This window comes from Eurosta solidaginis, chromosome 4 (assembly GCF_040869045.1).
Source record: "Eurosta solidaginis isolate ZX-2024a chromosome 4, ASM4086904v1, whole genome shotgun sequence".
In the NCBI taxonomy this organism is placed as follows: Eukaryota; Metazoa; Arthropoda; class Insecta; order Diptera; family Tephritidae; genus Eurosta; species Eurosta solidaginis.
The window spans coordinates 74,954,941-74,973,640 of NC_090322.1; the positions used below are offsets into that span (position 1 = coordinate 74,954,941).

At 42.0% G+C, this 18,700-nt stretch overlaps 1 protein-coding gene and 1 long non-coding RNA gene across 11 annotated transcripts in view; both read left to right on the top strand.

Annotated features, from left to right (window-relative positions):
* Positions 1 to 18,700, top strand: part of dtn (transmembrane protein 132C dtn) — a 597,671-nt gene that overhangs the window by 209,304 nt on the left and 369,667 nt on the right. For all 10 annotated transcript variants that reach the window (XM_067782100.1, XM_067782098.1, XM_067782099.1 and 7 more), the window contains exon 3: positions 1,534 to 1,782. In XM_067782100.1, coding sequence (XP_067638201.1) covers positions 1,534 to 1,782 — 249 coding nt within the window. The remainder of the gene's footprint in view (positions 1 to 1,533; positions 1,783 to 18,700) is intronic.
* On the top strand, positions 4,337 to 6,111 carry LOC137249982 (uncharacterized). Its single transcript, XR_010952671.1, has 3 exons — positions 4,337 to 4,476; positions 4,545 to 4,728; positions 4,811 to 6,111. It is a non-coding gene; the product is annotated as an uncharacterized lncRNA (long non-coding RNA).

Sequence of the window (18,700 nt, forward strand, 5' to 3'; positions counted from 1 at the left end):
CCAAATAGTTCCGAAATGACCCTGACGGGATCCCGAAAACCATCTAGAAGTGATCCCTGAAGTATCCCCAAATGATCCTGAAATACTTTCAAAAAAGTCCAGAAATGACCCTGACGGGATCCCGAAAACCACCCAGAAATGATCCCGGAAGAGTCCCAAGGGGGGGGGGGGGGGGGGGGGGGGGGGTTGCTGCCATTGCTCAATTGGTAAGCCGTCCATTTATTTGACCCTGTGAGTTTGTAATATTGCTGATAGTCAGTATACTTAAAGCTATAATGTGTGAAAATTATTAAAAAGTAATTGTTCGAAGGGCCGTGTGACCTCTCCTTTTCCATTTTCGAAATTTTTTTAGCCTATTATTGTCTATCATTCATCAAAATCCGTGTAGCCGTGGCGTGATTCAGTCACAAAGACGAAAAAATAAAATTAGATTATAACTGTTCCCAGGGGACGTGGACCTCCCCTTTTTTCAAAAACATATAGCTAGTAGATCCTTGTAAACTATTGGATGTATTTGTGGCAAATTTCATCCAAATCTGTCCAGCCGTTCTTGCATGATTGAGTCACAAAGACAAACGTCTGGACATCCAAACTTTCACATTTATGATATCAACTAGCCTTTACCCGCGACCCCGTCCGTAAGGAGAAAAATATATGAAATGATTCCGTAATAGTATCGAAAAAGTCCCAAAATTGCCATTTCGGATCCCGAAAACCATCCAGAAATGATCCCTGAAGTGTCCCCAAATGATCCTGAAATAGTTCAGAAAAGTCACGAAATAACCCGGAAACCATCCAGAAATTATCCCTCCCCAAATGATCCCGTAATGGTCCTGAAATAACGCTGTCGGATACCGGAAACCATCGCTGAAGGGTCCCCAAATGAACCCGAAAAAGTCCCGAAGTTACCCTGTCGGATACCAGAAACTATCCAGAAAAGATGCCGGAAGGGTCCCCGAATGATCTCGAAATAATCCAGAAAATGCCACTAAATGACCCTAACGGTATCCCGGACGGATGCCGAAAACCATCCAGAAATGATCCCTGAACGGCCCTAAATGATTCCGAAAAAGTACCGAAATGACCCTGAAATCATCCAGAAATGATCCCGGAAAGGTCCGGAAATGACCCCGACGGGATTACAAATAAGGTGAAGCTAATTATAAAAGCATGTTAATAAGGCAGCAGGCACGTTGATGCGAATGAAGAGATACAAACAAACAAACATACAGGAAAAGCTAATAAAAGCGTGTTAATAAAAAAAATTTAAGGAGGGAAGATAGCTGGAGGAGACGGAGAGCACCTCTGATCGTTTTTCCAAAATTGTTTAGATCTCGATCTGTATGAGCCAGATACCAAAAATTATTGATTTAGGAGAAAATTTAGGCAGAGAGTGGGGCGTGGGGAGTTTCATTGCTCACTTTGACAAACGTGTGGACATCCAAACATCCAAACTTTCGCATTTATAATATTAGTAAGATAAGATGTATAATCAATCTCTGAGACGTAAATATTACATGTTTTTTTTTATAGAACACAACTGCGGCACTCATGGAACTACAACAGGCTAATATACACCTGGATATATCTGCACATTTGATAAAAGCAACTGTATCACGCGATTTACCAGTACTACGAGTTCTTTTTCACGCAGGTACAGACCCAGGTGGCCACCTCCAAAGACAAAGGATATGCGTGCTGTTGCATGTTTCACTGAGTAGTCAAATTCCATTGCAAGGTCGTTGTATGCCTGAAGGCGAGGATAATGTTTGTGTTGCTGAGGTAAGTACCACATTTTGTTTTGACATTAAATATGGTTTTACACTGAAAGTTTGTGAGGTGGGTTTCTTCAAAGACTGGAGTCTCTCAGTCAATCCAGAGTCGAGACGTCACGTTTTTTCTTTCTAAAAGAATACCCGTTTCTTTGTTGGTGGTATTTGATTCAGACGTACACACTAACACACCATGACGGATGGTACCTAGTTGTAATATTGAAGGGGAGCTTAAACAGCCGTTAATTTATAGAAGGGGCGTAGGATCGATGGACAGCGTCCGGTTGCCGGTGGAATTGGTGGACAGGCGGCGGAATACGGGTGATCGGTGTATCGGTTGACGGACACTTTACGGTTTCTGGAGCAACGGTGTCTGGGTTTGGCACTGTATCCTTTCTGCCTCTTCAAAGCAGGCTGCTCGGGTTCTACCGAACGTTCATTCTGCCGCCCAACTCCGGCCAACGCTGCGTCTGCAGGTCTGTTGGGCCGACCACTGCTCTCAAGCGTTTGATAATTCCTAGTCTAGCACGGTATTATGAGACGGCTCTCTCGCAGTACATATTGCCGGCGGAAAGCGATCGCGCGATTCCTTACTCCCGATAGCGCTTTAGCATTGTTGACCAAAGTTTACCTACATCGGCAGGGGAGTTACAGTTCTTTAGATGCTCCTCCATTTTCTCCCGCTTGTGTTTGTCTACAGGCCGTCTGATGGCTGTGTCACAATGAACATTGTGGTACTGTTCCAACGTTTTTCACGATTAAAAACTGCATTTAACCAAAAGAATAGGAGACAAAATATGTTAGCAAATATTTTTCTTGTAAAGTGAGAATGTTTATAACAGTGCTTCGCGGCATTTTGTATGTGAACGGACAAGTCGAAATAAGTTTCATCTTTCAATTCTGAAGTGCTGTTTATATTTACAACCGCAACACCTTGCGTCATTGTGGCGATGTTACTGTCAAGCATAAGATTGCGTTGAACGCACCCATATGAAAAAGTTCATTGTAATGATACGCAGGAGTATGTCCCGATTTGTGGGTAGCCAGAGTCTTGCTGTCTCACAAAGTCTCACTCTCGCTAAAGTTGAGGCCATAGTTGGAATGTGTAGCCAGATTTCCGGAATTCTCCAAGCGGAATGAAACGAGCCGACGCGGATTCAATGACCTTGCGGAAAACATGTTCCCCTTGACGCACATCAGTTGGAAGTGCAGGGCAGCGAAACTTTTATCTTCGCTTTTTTAAAGTTGATGAAAGTGCCCTTTTTCAGTGTGATTAATTTAGCTGATCGCTCAAGCGATAGGAATATCGGTAGGTGGTCGGATGCCAATGTTGCCATCGGCTGCCATTTGGCTCAGCTTACAAGTCCTTACTATGGCTATGTCTGACGAGCTATGACAATTTCCACCTTTTGTGTGGGGGTGTCCTTGTTTATTGTGCAGTGCGACGTGTCCTGCATTTGATCTCTTGTCACCTATCTAATTGTAAATCAGAATGACACAGATCGTGGTGGGCATTCAAATTGCCAAGAGAAGTGCGATTTTCACCAGTGAAGGTAATATTCACTGGAGATGCAGGTGACGGGAGGGATGTAGATGTTGGTGCTTTCTAAATTCGCATCGCCTGATAGGACAGATATTCCTTGATCTGCTAGGACGCTGTTCCCGCGGCTGATGTGGGAATCAAATAGATTATATTACACAGAGTGGTGATGGATAAATGCGAGTCCGCCTCCATATCTTCTTGAACGATATTTTCTTTGGGCATTGTAGCCAGAGCATGTCTGCAAAGAAGATTTTCAGTGTGCTTAGTATCTTTGATCGCAGCTATGAGATCGGAGCGGCACCCGTCGGGGGACTATCGTCGCTGAACTCAGAACATCTAGGAAAATGGCACCTGTCCAAGGCAGGAACTGCTAAAGCGCAGACAACCGGATGCCCTAGGGCGTGAAGAACAAGGATGACAATTTGCTCCGAGGATGACAATTTGTGGGAGGGACGCAACAAATTAAATGGGGTTACAATGAAATGACATCCCTTGATCGGGAATAATCCCGAGTTGTTGTAGCAGTGCAACAACAACAATAATCCCGAGTCACTTCGATACATGGTACCGGCTGCCGTGGGAAGGTTCTCTATATTATCTGTGCTCTGTACCCTTTTCCATTCCACCCTTTTTCATTCCGTTCCATCATTGCAGCGCTTATGCCTTGTTTGGGTATCGACTCCATTCTTTCACTCTCGTCCTCCTTATTAACATCACACGCTGAGTCGTTGATCGTGATCGTAGGACCACCTGCCCGACAAGGCGGGCTCAGCGGTCCGTGACCGGTCATCCAAATAGTTGGGCGCTATGGAGATCTGTTAAGCACTCACACCATCGCTAAGTTGCCTTCTCTGGTGACTAATTATGACAAAAAAACCTTAAAAAAGAGTTGTCCAGAAAAAAATTAAGTGGGATCAAATGATAAATGCTCATTAGTTCAGTCATTTCAGGTAAAAATATTTCCAAATCCCGGAATTCGAAACAAGAGGCTGGGAACGTATATACGTCTTTATATTGGCATTGTAAACGTGGCATTGAATGTTACAAAGAATCACGCAAAAGTACATTTACTTGGTTTAATGTTTAAACCGTACTCTGTAAGGCGTTGAAAAAGGATACGTAAATCTTTTAAATGTTGTTCTTCGTCTTTACTTGCAATAAGTAAGTCATCGATGTGAGCATATACAAAATCTAAGTCACTTACTACCTCATTTATGAATCTTTGAAAGCTTTGTGCAGAATTTCTAAGTCCGAAAGGCATTCTCATGAATTCAAACATACCGAAAGGAGTTGTAATAGCAGTTTTATAAATATCTTCTTCAGACATAGGAATTTGGTGATATGCCCTAACTAAATATAATTTAGAAAATATATTTTTATTATGAAGGCTCATATTAAAATCCTGAATGTGAGGTAAGGGATAACGATCGGGAACAGTTACAATATTTAATCTTCTAAAATCAGCACATGGACGCTAATCATTCAACTCTTTTAGGTACAAGGTGATGCTACTGAAGAATTTGAAGGCCTACAAATGCCTGTTTTAACTAAGAAATCAAACTCCGTTTTCGCCACTTTGTATTTTACCGGATCTAAGCGCCTGGGCTTAGAAAATGGAAGACTACCTTCTGTTACAAGTCGATGTACTGTTGTATGTTTAACAGGTTTAGTATAATCTGGCTCTGAAATAAGTGACGGAAAATCTTTTAATAATTTTGTAAATTTATTGTCAACCACAAATAATTTAGGTAATGGAATATCACAAAAGTAGGATAATGTATTAACTGAGAGATTGGTTAATGGATCTACTAAACGTTTATGTTTAATGTCTATAAGAAGACCATATTTACAAAGAAAATCAGCGCCAATTATTGGCTTGGCTATATCCGCAATTAAAAATGTGAGAAATTCACGTCTTAAACCTAAATTTACATTTAAAAGCCTTTCCCGGAAATGGCAATTGTTGAGCCATTAGATGCAGTGAGAATTATGTCTGAACGTTTCGTATAAGGAAATTTAGACGCGGGTAATACCGAAATTTCTACTCCACTATCAATTAAAAAATTTGGTTTGTTTTCTCTATCAAAAATAAATAAGCGACGCGTCGAAAATTCTAAATTTCCGTTGTTCGTCGCTGCAACAACGGAAGAATTTAGTTTGTTGAATCTTTGTTTTTGTTATAAGAACATAGTTGCTCACAACTTCAAGCATTATTTCCAAATTTGTAGTGAAATCTACACAACCAATTTGGATTATTACGCGAGTTAGAACGACGCCTAAAAAAATTTCTAAAATTGTTCCTAGAATTAGAACGCGACCTAGATTGATTCCGATACATTTCTGTTTTAATTTCAACTGACTCCAAAGAAAGTTTCTGAAAATTCTCACACATCAAAGAGGTGGTTTTTAGCTAGATTTTCAACAACAGAATTTTGAACTTTTGTATCTGAAATTGTATTTACTGAGAAAACTTCGTTTTTATTCATAATTTCAAAAATGTTATCCGCTAATTTTGTTAATTCATTAATATTGTCAGAACTTGAGCTAGCCAAAATGGCATTTAAATTTTTGGGAAGTTTTCTCAACCAAATTCTCTTTAAAATATTTTCACTAAAATTTGAACCGGCTAACAAAATTAATGACCGATAAAACTCAGAGGGCTTTCGATCACCCATTTCTGAATCACTTAAAATTTTGTCTAGCTTTGAATTTTCACTGAGTGAATGTGTTTCTATCAAAATTGTTTTAAGTTCACTAAACTTTTTAGTGAGGGGTGGATTTTGGATAAAATCTAAAATTGTTACTATTACTTCTGTGGAAGTGCAGTTATAATGTGTTCGTATTTGGTATTCTCTTGGGTTATATTTTTTGTACTAAATTGTGTTTCAGCATGTATAAACCACGCTTCTGGACAACTAGTCCAAAATTGTGGAAGTTTGCCTGATTTCAGCAATGATTGTAATTATCATACTGATTTGTAATATTTTGTTGTAAAGTGTCATTTGGTATATTTATAAATAAATCATTTAGATTATTAGAAAGTGTAGATGTTTGTGTATTATGTTGTGGTGAGCGAAACATATTGAATAAAATGAAAAGAGAGTTCACTAACAAAACAGTAAAACTAACTAGTAATTCTAAGAGTTGACAATAATAATAATAATAATAATATATGGATATTTTAGTATACATACATAAAAGATGATATTTTTATTCAAATACTTGCGAATATTTAGTTTGTTGCCGTAACTGATACTTATGCAATGGCTTTTGATTGTGTTGTGTTTGTAGTTGTTGCTGTTGCTGCTGCTTCTCCTTTAAGTTTTCCGAGGATAATAATTGCTTTTGTTGTTTTTTAAACGTTTGAAGGATCTGTCTATGAATGATGATGATGTACGGTAGTAATTGTTTGAAATTGGTTCGATGATAATGTTTTGACGCCACTTAAGTACTTTTAAATTGTGTTGGCTGTTGATAATTTTACAGTGGAATTTGTTGATGTTACGCTTTAGCTTAATAGTCATTTTTCTTCGATCGAAGTAACTGTCAAATAAATCTTCCAACTCCTTCTTATCTTCTGGCTTTAATTCTCAATATCTCGCAATACTTCAGCTAAACAATCTCTTTATTTACTTCATATAGTATTCAAGATTTATAAATCATATTTTTGTTCTATATACTTTCAATTTAACCTCTTCTTCCCTTAAATAAATAAATAAATAAATATTTCGCTCACGCGTCTCTGGATCTTCATCTTTATGCGTAGTTGAATGTAACCGTAGCTCCGAAGCCAAACGAAAAGCTAAGGGACAAAACTTACATGTATGTATATTATCACCCAGATGTAGACGTAAATGCGGATTCATTGCACTTGTTGTAGCAAAGCACCGTTTTTAGTATTTGTATTTATATGGTTTTTCATCGGTATGAGTACGCGTATGCTGGTTTAAGTACGCAGTATGTATAAATCGCTTATCACAAAGATCACATTTATTGGCCTTTTCGCCGCTATGATATAGTTTATGTCTCTTTAAAACCGATTTTGTTTTACAACTTTTTCCACAAATATCTCACTGGTATTGGTATTGCTCATTCTTGTCACGTATGTTTTTGTATCTTATTATCTTGTTGTGATTTGTTAAAATGCTAAAGTTTAACTGCACTGCAACGGCCCCAAGGTTGGATCCTTGGGTGCTGCCACTTTAAAAGCTTGATTTGTTAATTTATCGCACACACACCAAAAACTTTTATTTTTTTATTTAATTATTAGCTCCTGGCAATATCGCCAGTGTGGTGATTGAAACCAATTTTCATTTTATATAAAAAGAAACTTTTATTCAATAAAGAATACGCCTAAATGTATGCGTCAATATTTTTTTAAATTTTTCACCATAATGAAAATTGAAAAATCAATATTGAAAATTAAAATATTGATAAAACAATTTAAAATTACAAAGTTCAAAGTAACTAAAATACAAAGTTAAATAAAAATAATAAGAACCCTACAGTCGTTACCCCCATTCTAGCACCATGCGTGCCTATTAAACAATCCCCTGTTAAAACCCTTATCAGGGACGACAGAACTGATTTGTTTAAAATCAGAAGGGCTCTTATGCGTGACCGACTTTGCGTTGTCAACGAATGAGTCCAGGGCCTTTAATGCGGCCTGGCTGTCTGAGAAAATAAACACCCGTTTACCATCCTTAGGCATAGACCCGAGATGATTCACAGCCCTGTGTATTGCCAGCATTTCCGCTTGGTAAACACTACAGTGATCTGGTAGGCGAAAAGAGACTTCTAGACCCAGATCCGGTGAAAAGAGGCCTGCTCCCACCTCCCCGTCAAGCTTAGAAACATCCGTGAATATATTTATGGCACCCGGTACCGTATGTTGTGTGGTATTCCAGTCTTGTGGCGATGGTATATGTATACTATAGTTTTGACGAAGACGTTCTTTGGCGTGCAGTAGTCAGTGCGTACCGGTATTGGGACTGGGGCGTTCGTGCCCAGGATTGTTGAGTGTCCACTAGATCCATTTGACCAGAGACCTGTTTCCCTTATGCGTAGAGTGGCGATGACCGCTATTTCCTTCGCCACCAGGTCAAGAGATGGAAGGTATAGCATTGTGTTGAGTGCTTCAGACGGAGTGGAGCCGAGAGCCCCGGTTATGCACCGTTGCACCTTTTGAAGCATTTTAAGATAGGTACTTTTAGCTAGTGCAGGCCACCAGACCAAGGCACCATAAAGAAGAACCGGGCGCACAATGGCTGTGTAAATCCAGTAGGTCACTTTAGGGGAGAATCCCCAGGAGGTGCCAATTGCCCTCTTGCAGGTGAACAGCGCTGCTGCTGCCTTCTTGGATCGCTCCACTATATGGTCACTCCATAATAGCTTTCTATCCAGAATGACTCCCAAATACTTGACTTGATCGCCAAACGCTAAGAACATATCCCCAATTATTGGCCGTGTAAGATTTGGTACTTTGTAAATCCTCGTGAAGAGGACAAGCTCGGTTTTATCCGGTTTGACTTCCAAACCTGTGGCTGTGGCCCAGTACGAAATTTTGAATAGTGCCCCTTCCATTAGGTTGCAAAGAGTTTGCGGAAATTTCCCCTGCATGGTGATGCAGATGTCATCTGCATACGCGATCACTTGGTGACCGTCTGCCTGCATGAGGCGTAGTAGTAGGTTGACGGTAACCACCCAAAGTAGCGGAGAGAGAACACCGCCCTACGGAGTGCCTCTGCCGACCGGTCTGCGGATCACGCATACACCTAGCTCAGTTTTAATCTGCCTACGCGTAAGCAGATTGTATATAAACTCCACCACGCGTCAACCCCCAGATCGGTCAGCGCCGAGATGATGGCCTCAGGGAGAACGTTGTTGAAGGCACCCGCTATATCTAGAAATGCCACCAGTGTGTATTCCTTGAGGTCAAGTGACCCTTCCATAACGGATACCAGTGAGTGCAAAGCCTACCCTTAGTATAGGCATGTTGAGCTTGCGAAAGAAGCGATGGCTCAATCCTCCTCCTGATGTAGTCCTCTAGGAGTCTTTCGAGTGCGTTTCGACAGTGTGGAAGCAAAAATTTAGAAAATAAGTGAAAACAATAGACCAAAGCAAAAAGCTAGGTTAAGTTGAACTGGCCGGTCCATGAGAACCTCACATAGACTGAATAAGTCCGTTGTGTTACCAGAAGTTTGTTTTAACGACCAAACTGAAAAACCCTATCAAAAACCGGACCTATGTTATAAAATAACTCCGTCCTCTTGGAAAATCCTAGAAGCTTCCATGATTTAGGACCTATGTTATGAAATAACTCCGTCCTCTTGGAAAATACTAGAAGCTTCCATGATTTAAACCACTTGCTGCTTCTAGATTTGACAGCTGTATCACTCCTAATAGCTGGAGTCTTAGCCTGGCAAGCGCAGGGCAAGAGGACAGAACGTGCTCGATCGTTTCCTCCTCCAGCCCGTTCTTCCTACATCTGCTATCACTGACCAAGCCTAATTTAAAGGCATGTGACGCAAGAAGGCAGTGTCCAGTCAGAATACCCGTCATGAGTCTACAGTCCTCTCTTTTTAATGATAGAAGCAACTTTGTTATTCTAAGGTTGTAAGACCTGCACATAATCTTCGACACTTTACAGCCCCGTGCTTGAACCCACGTCTTTCCTGCTTGGTCGATCACGTGCACCTCTCACCTTCGCTTAATTTCGCCCAGTCTAATTGGGACGTCTATGGAGCAAGCTTTAAGGAATGCGCCCTTTTTAGCTAATTCATCCGCTTTTTCATTCCCATCTATTCCCATATGCCCTGGGACCCACTACAGATGTATGCTTCTCCCTGCCACAATTCTCTCCAAGGACTGCTTACACTCTACCACGCATTTAGATGCGTAGTATGCGAGATTATTGCCTTAATTGCTGTTGACTGTCAATATAAAAGTTAACACGATTGCAGCTTGGGCTATTTTCTTCCAGGGTTTCTACTGTTTGGTTACGGCTACTATTTCCGCTTGGAAAACGCTGCAGTAATCCGGCAGCCTGTAGGATCTGTTTATTTCCGGATCAGCACAGTATACCGCAGACCCTACTCCTTCCACTACTTTGGAACCATCTGTGTACACATGTATCGCCTCGTCCCTTGCGCCAACCGCCCAACTCTATTGTGGCCTTAAGATCGCCCTCGAAGCGCAGATAGGGAATCAGGTAGTCTATTCGTCTTGTGATTGTTGACGCTATACTACTATGGCCGTATGGTCGGCGCTCTAGCTGCCCCGAGGCACCGAGCCTGGTTGCAGTTGTTAACGCTATGTTCTTTGCTACCAGGTCTACAGGTGGAATGTGCAGAATGGCATACAGTGTAGTGTCGGGGTTGTTTTCAGGGCTCCCGTAATGCTAAGCACTGATAGTCTGCATACCCCCTCTAATTTTTTGTGGTAGGTTGCTTTTTGTGTGGCTTTCCACCAAACAAGAACTCCATAGTATAGGATAGGGCTTACAATCGCTGTAAAAACCCAATGCGAAAGAGAGGGCGATAAGCCCCACGTACATCCCAGCATTCTTTTACATACATAAAGTGCCGTTGAAGCCTTCTTCACCCTCTCCTCCACGTTGAGCTTCCATGATAGCTTACTGTCTAGGATGATTCCTAGATACTTTGTGCAAGGTTTCTCCTGTAGAGTCACCTCTCCTAACTTAGGCCTTATCCAATTTGGGACCTTGTACCTCTTTGTAAACAAGGCCGTATCCGTCTTATCCGCGTTGACTTTCAACCCGACATTTGATGCCCAGGTATGGATATCCTGCAGCGCTCGATCCATCAAAGCGCCAATCGTTGGAAAGCACTTTCCACTTGTGACAATTGCAACGTCATCCGCGTAAGCCGTAAGTTTTACGGGTCCCTCATCAAATCGCCTGCGCAGTTGGTTGATGACCAGCGTCCACAGCAGAGGTGATAGCACCCCTCCCTGCGCCGTTCCCCTGTTCACTGATTTCGTGGCCTCGTAAAATCCCCATTGTGATGTAATCTGCCTGCAATTTAACATGTAGCCGATCCATCTGGTTAAGGCTGGATGTATCTTAATGTAATTAAGACCATCCATAACCGCCCATTTAGAGACATTATTGAAAGCCCCGGCAATGTCTAAGAAGACTCTTAGAGCATATTCTTTATATTCCACGGATTTCTTTATTCTAATTACCACCCTATGCAATGCGGTGTCTATCGACTTGCCTTTGGTGTACGCATGTTGTGTTGTGGAGAGCAGCTTTTCATCCACGTTGGAATTTATGTACACATCTATAAGCCTCTCAAAGGTTTGAGCAGAAATGATGTTAAGTTAATGGGTCTATAATCTTTGGCATACACGTGACCGATATTTCCCGCCTTTGGTAGGAAAGGTACACGAGCAGTTCTCCAAGAGTGCGGTACATGGTTCAGTCTTATGCATCCATCGAATATTCATTTAAGCCATTCCACGACCGCCCTACTTGAGACTTGTAGCATGGCCGGGAATATACCATCTGGGCCCGGCGATTTAAACTTAGAAAACGTCTTCACTGCCCACTCGATCGTGGTATCGGTCACCAAGCCCGGCACTACCCGCTCCGTGAACGAAGTGTGAGTGCTGTCTGCTGGCTCTGCTAAACCATCTCCCGATGGGAAATGTGTATCGAGAAGCACCTCAAGGGATTCCTCACTATTACGTGACCATTCCCCGTTCTCTTTATTAGTCCCTGGACTATATTTCCCTTTGCTAGGACTTTTCTCAACCGTGCTGTTTCGCTGGGGCACTCTAGTCCGTACAGAAACTTTTACATGAGATTTTCTTCGCCCTGGAAATTTCACGCTTGTAGATCCTCAGTAGATCCCTGTACTCGTCCCGACACGCTTCGCTTTGCGCGGTCTTTGGTAGCTTAAACATTTCTTTTTCCTGTCTTCTTAGAAGACTCGGCTCATTGCTCCACCATGGCGGCTTTACTTTTCCTCTGAATCTTCTTAGAGGGCAAGCTTTGTTGTACGCAGTCATAAGCGTCCTTGTTAGGTTTTATATATGAGTGTTTATTTAATTAATGAAATAAGTTAATTGTTACATTTTAAAGTTAATGCGTAAAAGTATATCAATTGAAAGATAAAAAAGTAATAAAGAAGAAGATAAAGAATGTTCTGGCAACTGTGTTGTATAAATAATTTATTGTCGTGGCGCTGCCATCTCGTTTCATACATAACATTTTCCCCTCCTCTGCAAGGGCGCTAAGGTGAGTATCCGACAGGTGCCCTTCTCTGTCTGGTTGATCTCCGTGGAATTTGAGGTATCCTACTTGTTCCGGGTGTTGTATGCGGTGTCGATGTAGGATTTTGCCCTATTGTACTATCAGAAGCAAAGCCTGCAAAATCTTCCGATCCCCATGATTCGTTTTGCGCCGTTTCAGTAACCACCGGTTGCGTTATTGCTTCAGTGCTATCTACTTCAGCTGATTCCTCGGTTTCATTAGTGTTGTCTTCTGTTGACAGCCTCGCCTTGTAATAATCAACTTCCCGAGCTGTTTTATCAGGTCCAACCTGGGCTTTGCGTATTTGGTCCACATGCCGTTGTACACTTTTCCCATTGAAGAGTATTTCATAGTGCAGATCACCTAGACGTGCGTTTATGGTTCCCCTGAGCCACTTACAAATTCGTGGATTCCCAGACAAAAAGTAAACATTTTGATTTGGTTCAAACTCTCTAATAGTTTTCTTGGACTTAACGTATTGCTTCTCTTCTACCTTCTTTGAAATTTCCTCTGGTCGAATCAGATTCAACCTTGTGCGCAACTGTCGCCCCATAAATAGTAATGGTGATGACCCTGTGGTTGCATGCGGTGCGTTTTTGTATTGCCTCAAAAATTCATTCAAATTTGTCTTTAATGAACTACTCGTAGTACCCATCGCTTTCAATTCTTTCTTGACTGTTTGTACGCTACGCTCTGCTTGTCCGTTAGTTGGTGGGTGATACGGCGCTGAATATTTGTGATATTTAACACCAACTGCTGTCAGAAAGTTGTTGAATTCTGCAGAAGTGAAATTTGTGCCATTATCAGAAACGACAGTTAGCGGCGCGCCGTAAGCCGCAAACACTTCGTCCAACAACGCAATTGTCGCCGTTGCTGTTATATATTTAGTAACTCTCCCTTCTAACCACTTACTGTATGCGTCCGAGATTAACAGCAACATCGCTCCCTCGAAAGGTCCCGTAAAGTCGATATGAATACGTTCCCATGGTCCCTTGGGGTATTCCCAATGATGATCCTCACTTTTTGCCGGTTTGTTTGCTTGTCTTGCACATGCATCACATTGGTTCGCAATATTCTCGATATCATTGTCTATGCCCGGCCAGTATATGAATGAGCGAGCAATCCCTTTCATCTTAACAATTCCTAAATGCCCCGTGTGTAAATTGTCGAGCAGTTTGTTTCGATATTTTGTCGGAATAACAACACGATGTTCGAACGTCAAACATCCGGAGGACAACTTATAATTGACTTCTGGGGATTTGTACCCTGCCCTTTTCAAGCACTGGCCACTTTCCAGTAGTTTAATTATTTTACCCATTCGTTCATCTTTTCTGGACTCTCTTGCTATGTGTTCTGAACTTAGTGGTAATTGGTTGATTTGGCGAATCATGAAGTGGTCGAACTCATCATATTCGTCTAGATTCGTCATTCAACTGCTTAATTTGTAATGATTTCGGTGGCTGAAAGTGGGCGCGTGAAAGATAGTCGGCATTCTTGTTCGCCTTTGAGCTCTTGTACCCTACCTCGAAATCAAATCTGTTCAAAAAGTCTGCGTAGTTCGCCATTCTACTTATGCATAATACTGGAAGTGATTTGTCAGGTTGTAATATTTGTGACAATGGCTTATGATCGGTGATTAGTGTCGAATGACGTGCGTATAAATATTTGAAAAATTTCTGAACCGCCCACACAATTGCCCATGCCTCTTTGTCAATCTGTGGATAGCGTTGTTCTGTTGCATTCAATGTTCGACTTGCGTATGCAATTGGTCGTTCGGTCCCGTTCTCTAAACGGTGTGAAAGCACGGCTCCTAGTCCTGTTGAACTCGCGTCTGTTGCCAGTAGTACAGGTAGTGTTGGGTCGTATGGCATCAACACTTGAGGTGAAACCAACGTCTCTTTCAATAGGGCAAACGCTGCGTTTGCCTCCTTAGTCAAGTAAAAATTTTTTTTTTCAGCATATCCCGCAATGGCCGTGCACTTGTGGCCAAATCTGGAATATCTGCGCTATAAAACGTGGTTTTTCCTAAAAACAGCTGTAACTCTTCGAAAGTCGTTGGCTTGGGAGCGTTTAGTACCCCTTCAATGCAAACCATGTGATTTAATGCGATTTAGTGTCGTTTCCAAAACTATCAGTAGCTGCTCGAAGTTTTCAGCAAACACCAAGATATCATCAAAAAAATTTAAAACATTTGGGACTCCCTGTAACACAGTCTCCATTTTTCTTTGCCAGATAGCTGGAATATTTGCTGTTCCATATACCGCACGCGTAGGTCGTATTAACCCATGCGTCACTGTATTTAAAGTCAATACATGCGCAAACTCCTCGTCAATTGTTAAATGCGTATATGCATCTGTTATATCTAAGTGACAAAATATTGTAGCGTTTTTCATTTTATTAAACAAATCTTCTGCTTTTGGAATCGGGTGTTCGTCGATGATCATTTTTGGATTGACAGTGGGCTTATAATTACCGGTAATGCGAATACCCCCATTCTTTTTTGCTACTACGCGTGTTGTTGAGGCCCATTCTGAATGCTCCACTCTCTTGTAAAAACCTGCCTGAATTTTACGATCTATTTCCTGGGCATACTCCTCTCAGCGCCATCGGTACATCGCGCGCTCGCGCGAAAACTGGTGTTGCTCCAGATTTGAACTTTACTTTTGCAGGTGGCCCACTCAACTTCCCAGCTGTCGTACTGAAGATGTCCTCAAAACGTGTAATGAGATGTTGCAGTCGTGTTTATTGGTTTATTGATAGTTTTGGTGCAGTTGAATTTATAGTATTGATTCGGTTAGACGATGAAAATAATTCAGTGAAGTTTATTTCTCGTGCGAATTGCGATATCCATTCTCGGCCGCAAAGTGTATCACAATCTCCTTGAACGACATACAAATTAAGTCGTCGTGAAGTTTTCCCCATTGTCGCAGTTACTACGACCCGTCCAATGCAGTTCACCTTGTGGCCCGTATAGCTTGTAAATCGTCGATCTGTCTTTAACAAACTAAAATTTGGTTTAATCGAACGCAACGTTTTGCAATTCATTACTGCACATGGTGCACCCGTATCTAATTCCATCTGAATTTGTTTCCCATCTATATATATAGGAACCATTTTTCTATCTACTGCATTGCATGCATTAACACTGTTTAGTTTTTGAACTGATTCACATTCATCCTCTGAAATCTTATCTAATTTGGTCTTACACACTTTGGCGATGTGGCCCACGCTTCCACATGCAAAGCATTTGGAATTTTTAAATTTGCAGTCTTTTCTAAGGTTGCAAATCGGCTCTCCCTTTTCTTGTTTGTTTTGCCGGAACTTGATACTTTCTGCATACTTATTCCTACAGCCATCAAAATGGCGAATCAAGATATTTTTTATTTCGCTTTAGTTGAGCGAGTCTGGTGTTTTTGGGCTAACAAGAATTTTTAGCGCTCTATTAAGCTCTGTCCCCATGTGTACACGTACGAACTTGTGCTGTTCCGCTTCTGGAACCTTGCTCAACTGTAATGCCCGATCTACACGTGTGAAATAATCCTGTACTGAGGATTTATCTTCCGATTTGTATTCCGTAATACTAAACGGTGGCGGTTTGGGTGACAACGAACGATTTACATTTGTATTTGCCGCAGCATTCTGTGCAGCCTCCTCCACATCTCGGATTGCTCCTGCTAGCGCATCCAACACTGTTTTTAAATCCTCCGGTGTAAGGCTCATTTTTAAATACACTTCTGACACCACTTTTATATATGAGTGTTTATTTAATTAATGAAATAAGTTAATTGTTACATTTTAAAGTTACATTTTAAAAGTTACATTTTTAAATTTAATAATTGAAAGATAAAAAAGTAATAAAGAAGAAGATAAAGAATGTTTAAATACACTTCTATATTATATAAATAATTTATTGTCGTGGCGCTGCCATCTCGTTCCATACATAACATTAGGAATTCATTGTACTCCTCCAGTTCCTCCACATTGCTAACGTCTTTGGGTTGTCCCAGTTTTGTTTCTACCTGTTTCTGGAATTTAGTCCAGTTCGTTGACCTAGGGTTTCTAAAGGTTCCTCCCTTCTCTCAACCTGATATACGCATGGTCGGAGAAGGATGGTCTATCAAGAACCATCCAATCATACCTTGATGTATCACGCTCGGAGCTCAATGTAATATCCAGAACATTGCTGTATGTTGGACCAATGTATGTAGGGACATTTCCCCTGTTGGCTATCTGCAAATTGGTTACAAAACAGAGATTCGCCTCTCTCGTTCGCATCTGCTCCTCCCCACGCATTGTAGTGCGCATTTGCATCTGCGCCTATGACCAACCGCCCTTTGCGCCCTCCTCCTGTACTAGCCTTTTGCACTTCATCGGTGGAACCTCCGCAGAATGGGCCATATAGCAGGACACCAGGATAAATTCCTGCTTATTCTTTTGCTCAACTGCTACCACTATGAGGTCCTCAGGAGTGTAATTAGACAGCATATATGAATGCAGCTGTTTCCTTACCATTACTACAGCTCGCACCCGTTCTTCCGTTTGCGCATAGTAAATGCCAAACCCGCACGCCCTAAGTCAAGAAACCTTTCCTCCCGATGGGAGCCACGGCTCCTGGATCAGCGCCACGTCAAACGAACCCTCCTCCAGGGTTAGGAGGAGTTCGCTCGACGCCGCTTTACTGTGTTGGAGGTTTATCTGTAGGACTCGCAGCACCATTGGGCGGTTTGTCCCCCTCCAGCACCTTCGTCGTGACGTCGTCGTCCTCGCCTTGCCCTTTTAGTTTGCAGCATTCGAGGCTCCCTTCAGCCTTTCGTAACTGTTGTGCCGGGTGCTCCTCTGTGCGAGTCACAGCACCATTTGGCGGTTGGTCCTCTTCTAACACCTTCGTGGTGACGTCGGGGACCTCCACCTGTCTTTTTTCCCTTAGACTTTTGAGGTCCTTTTCGACTTCGCCCACTTCCAGGGTGTTAGGATTTTTATCCTCGGGACTTCTTTTCCTGAGTCGCATATAAATTTTGCCTGTACCAAAGGACATTTTTCCAAGCTGCGTGTACAATATATCCTCCGCCTGCTTGTTTATTTGGAAGATGTAGAACTGACCTTCCTCCGTAGGCCGAGATACAGTAAGTACCGTCCAGTCCTGTGTCGGTATGTTCGGATTCTGATTCTGCAGAAGTCGCAGTGTATCCTCCGACTTCATCACGCATGGTATCCATACCTTAACTTTTGGCGTCCAAGCTGCGTGTACAATATATCCTCCGCATGCTTGTTTATTTGGAAGATGTAGAACTGACCTTCCTCCGTAGGCCGAGATACAGTAAGTACCGTCCAATCCTGTGTCGGTATGTTCGGATTCTGATTCTGCAGAAGTCGCAGTGTATCCTCCGACTTCATCACGCATGGTATCCATACCTTAACTTTTGGTACCGTGGGGATTTGCGCTTTATCCACCAACTAAAACCGCGCGTTCGTGCCTTGCCTTTGGAGGTTCGGAACTACTTCCTCCAGCCACCGCAAGCTAGCGATGTTGTCGCACGCTATCATCTTCACACCATTATACCATCCCCCCGAATCAAAGGTTGGAAGGGGCTTACTTGGTTGTTCCCGCATCATCTTGAGCATTAAGCTAATAAGTTCCCTTTCTACAGATCACCTCTCAGTAGTCATCTGTCCGAAAGGACTGCTACGATCAACCAGTGCCACAGTCAGTGACTGCTTTGCCACATCACTCATCTTCTCGGGAAAAGCCGGAGTCTCCCTTTAGCACCTCCGAGAAAGCCGGAGTCTTAGCTTTAACTCCCTTTAGCACCTCCGAGAAAGCCGGGTACGACCACCTGCCCGACAAGGCGGACTTAGCGGTCCAATATTGTATAAGCAAAAAGCTAGTGAAAAAATTTTTTCTTGCTAGTGACAGAAATTAAGTGAAACTAAGTGGAAGCCAAATAGTTATTGGTAGAAATTAAAAGGAAACACAGCGGAAGCAAAACATTAATAACAGAAATTAAGCTGCAAAAGAGGCAGGAAAAAAGCATAAGCGAAACTCTTAAAATATCAATTCTAAGCAGTGCTGAAACGTGTATACAAACCCTGAGGGGAACTAGGCGCTAG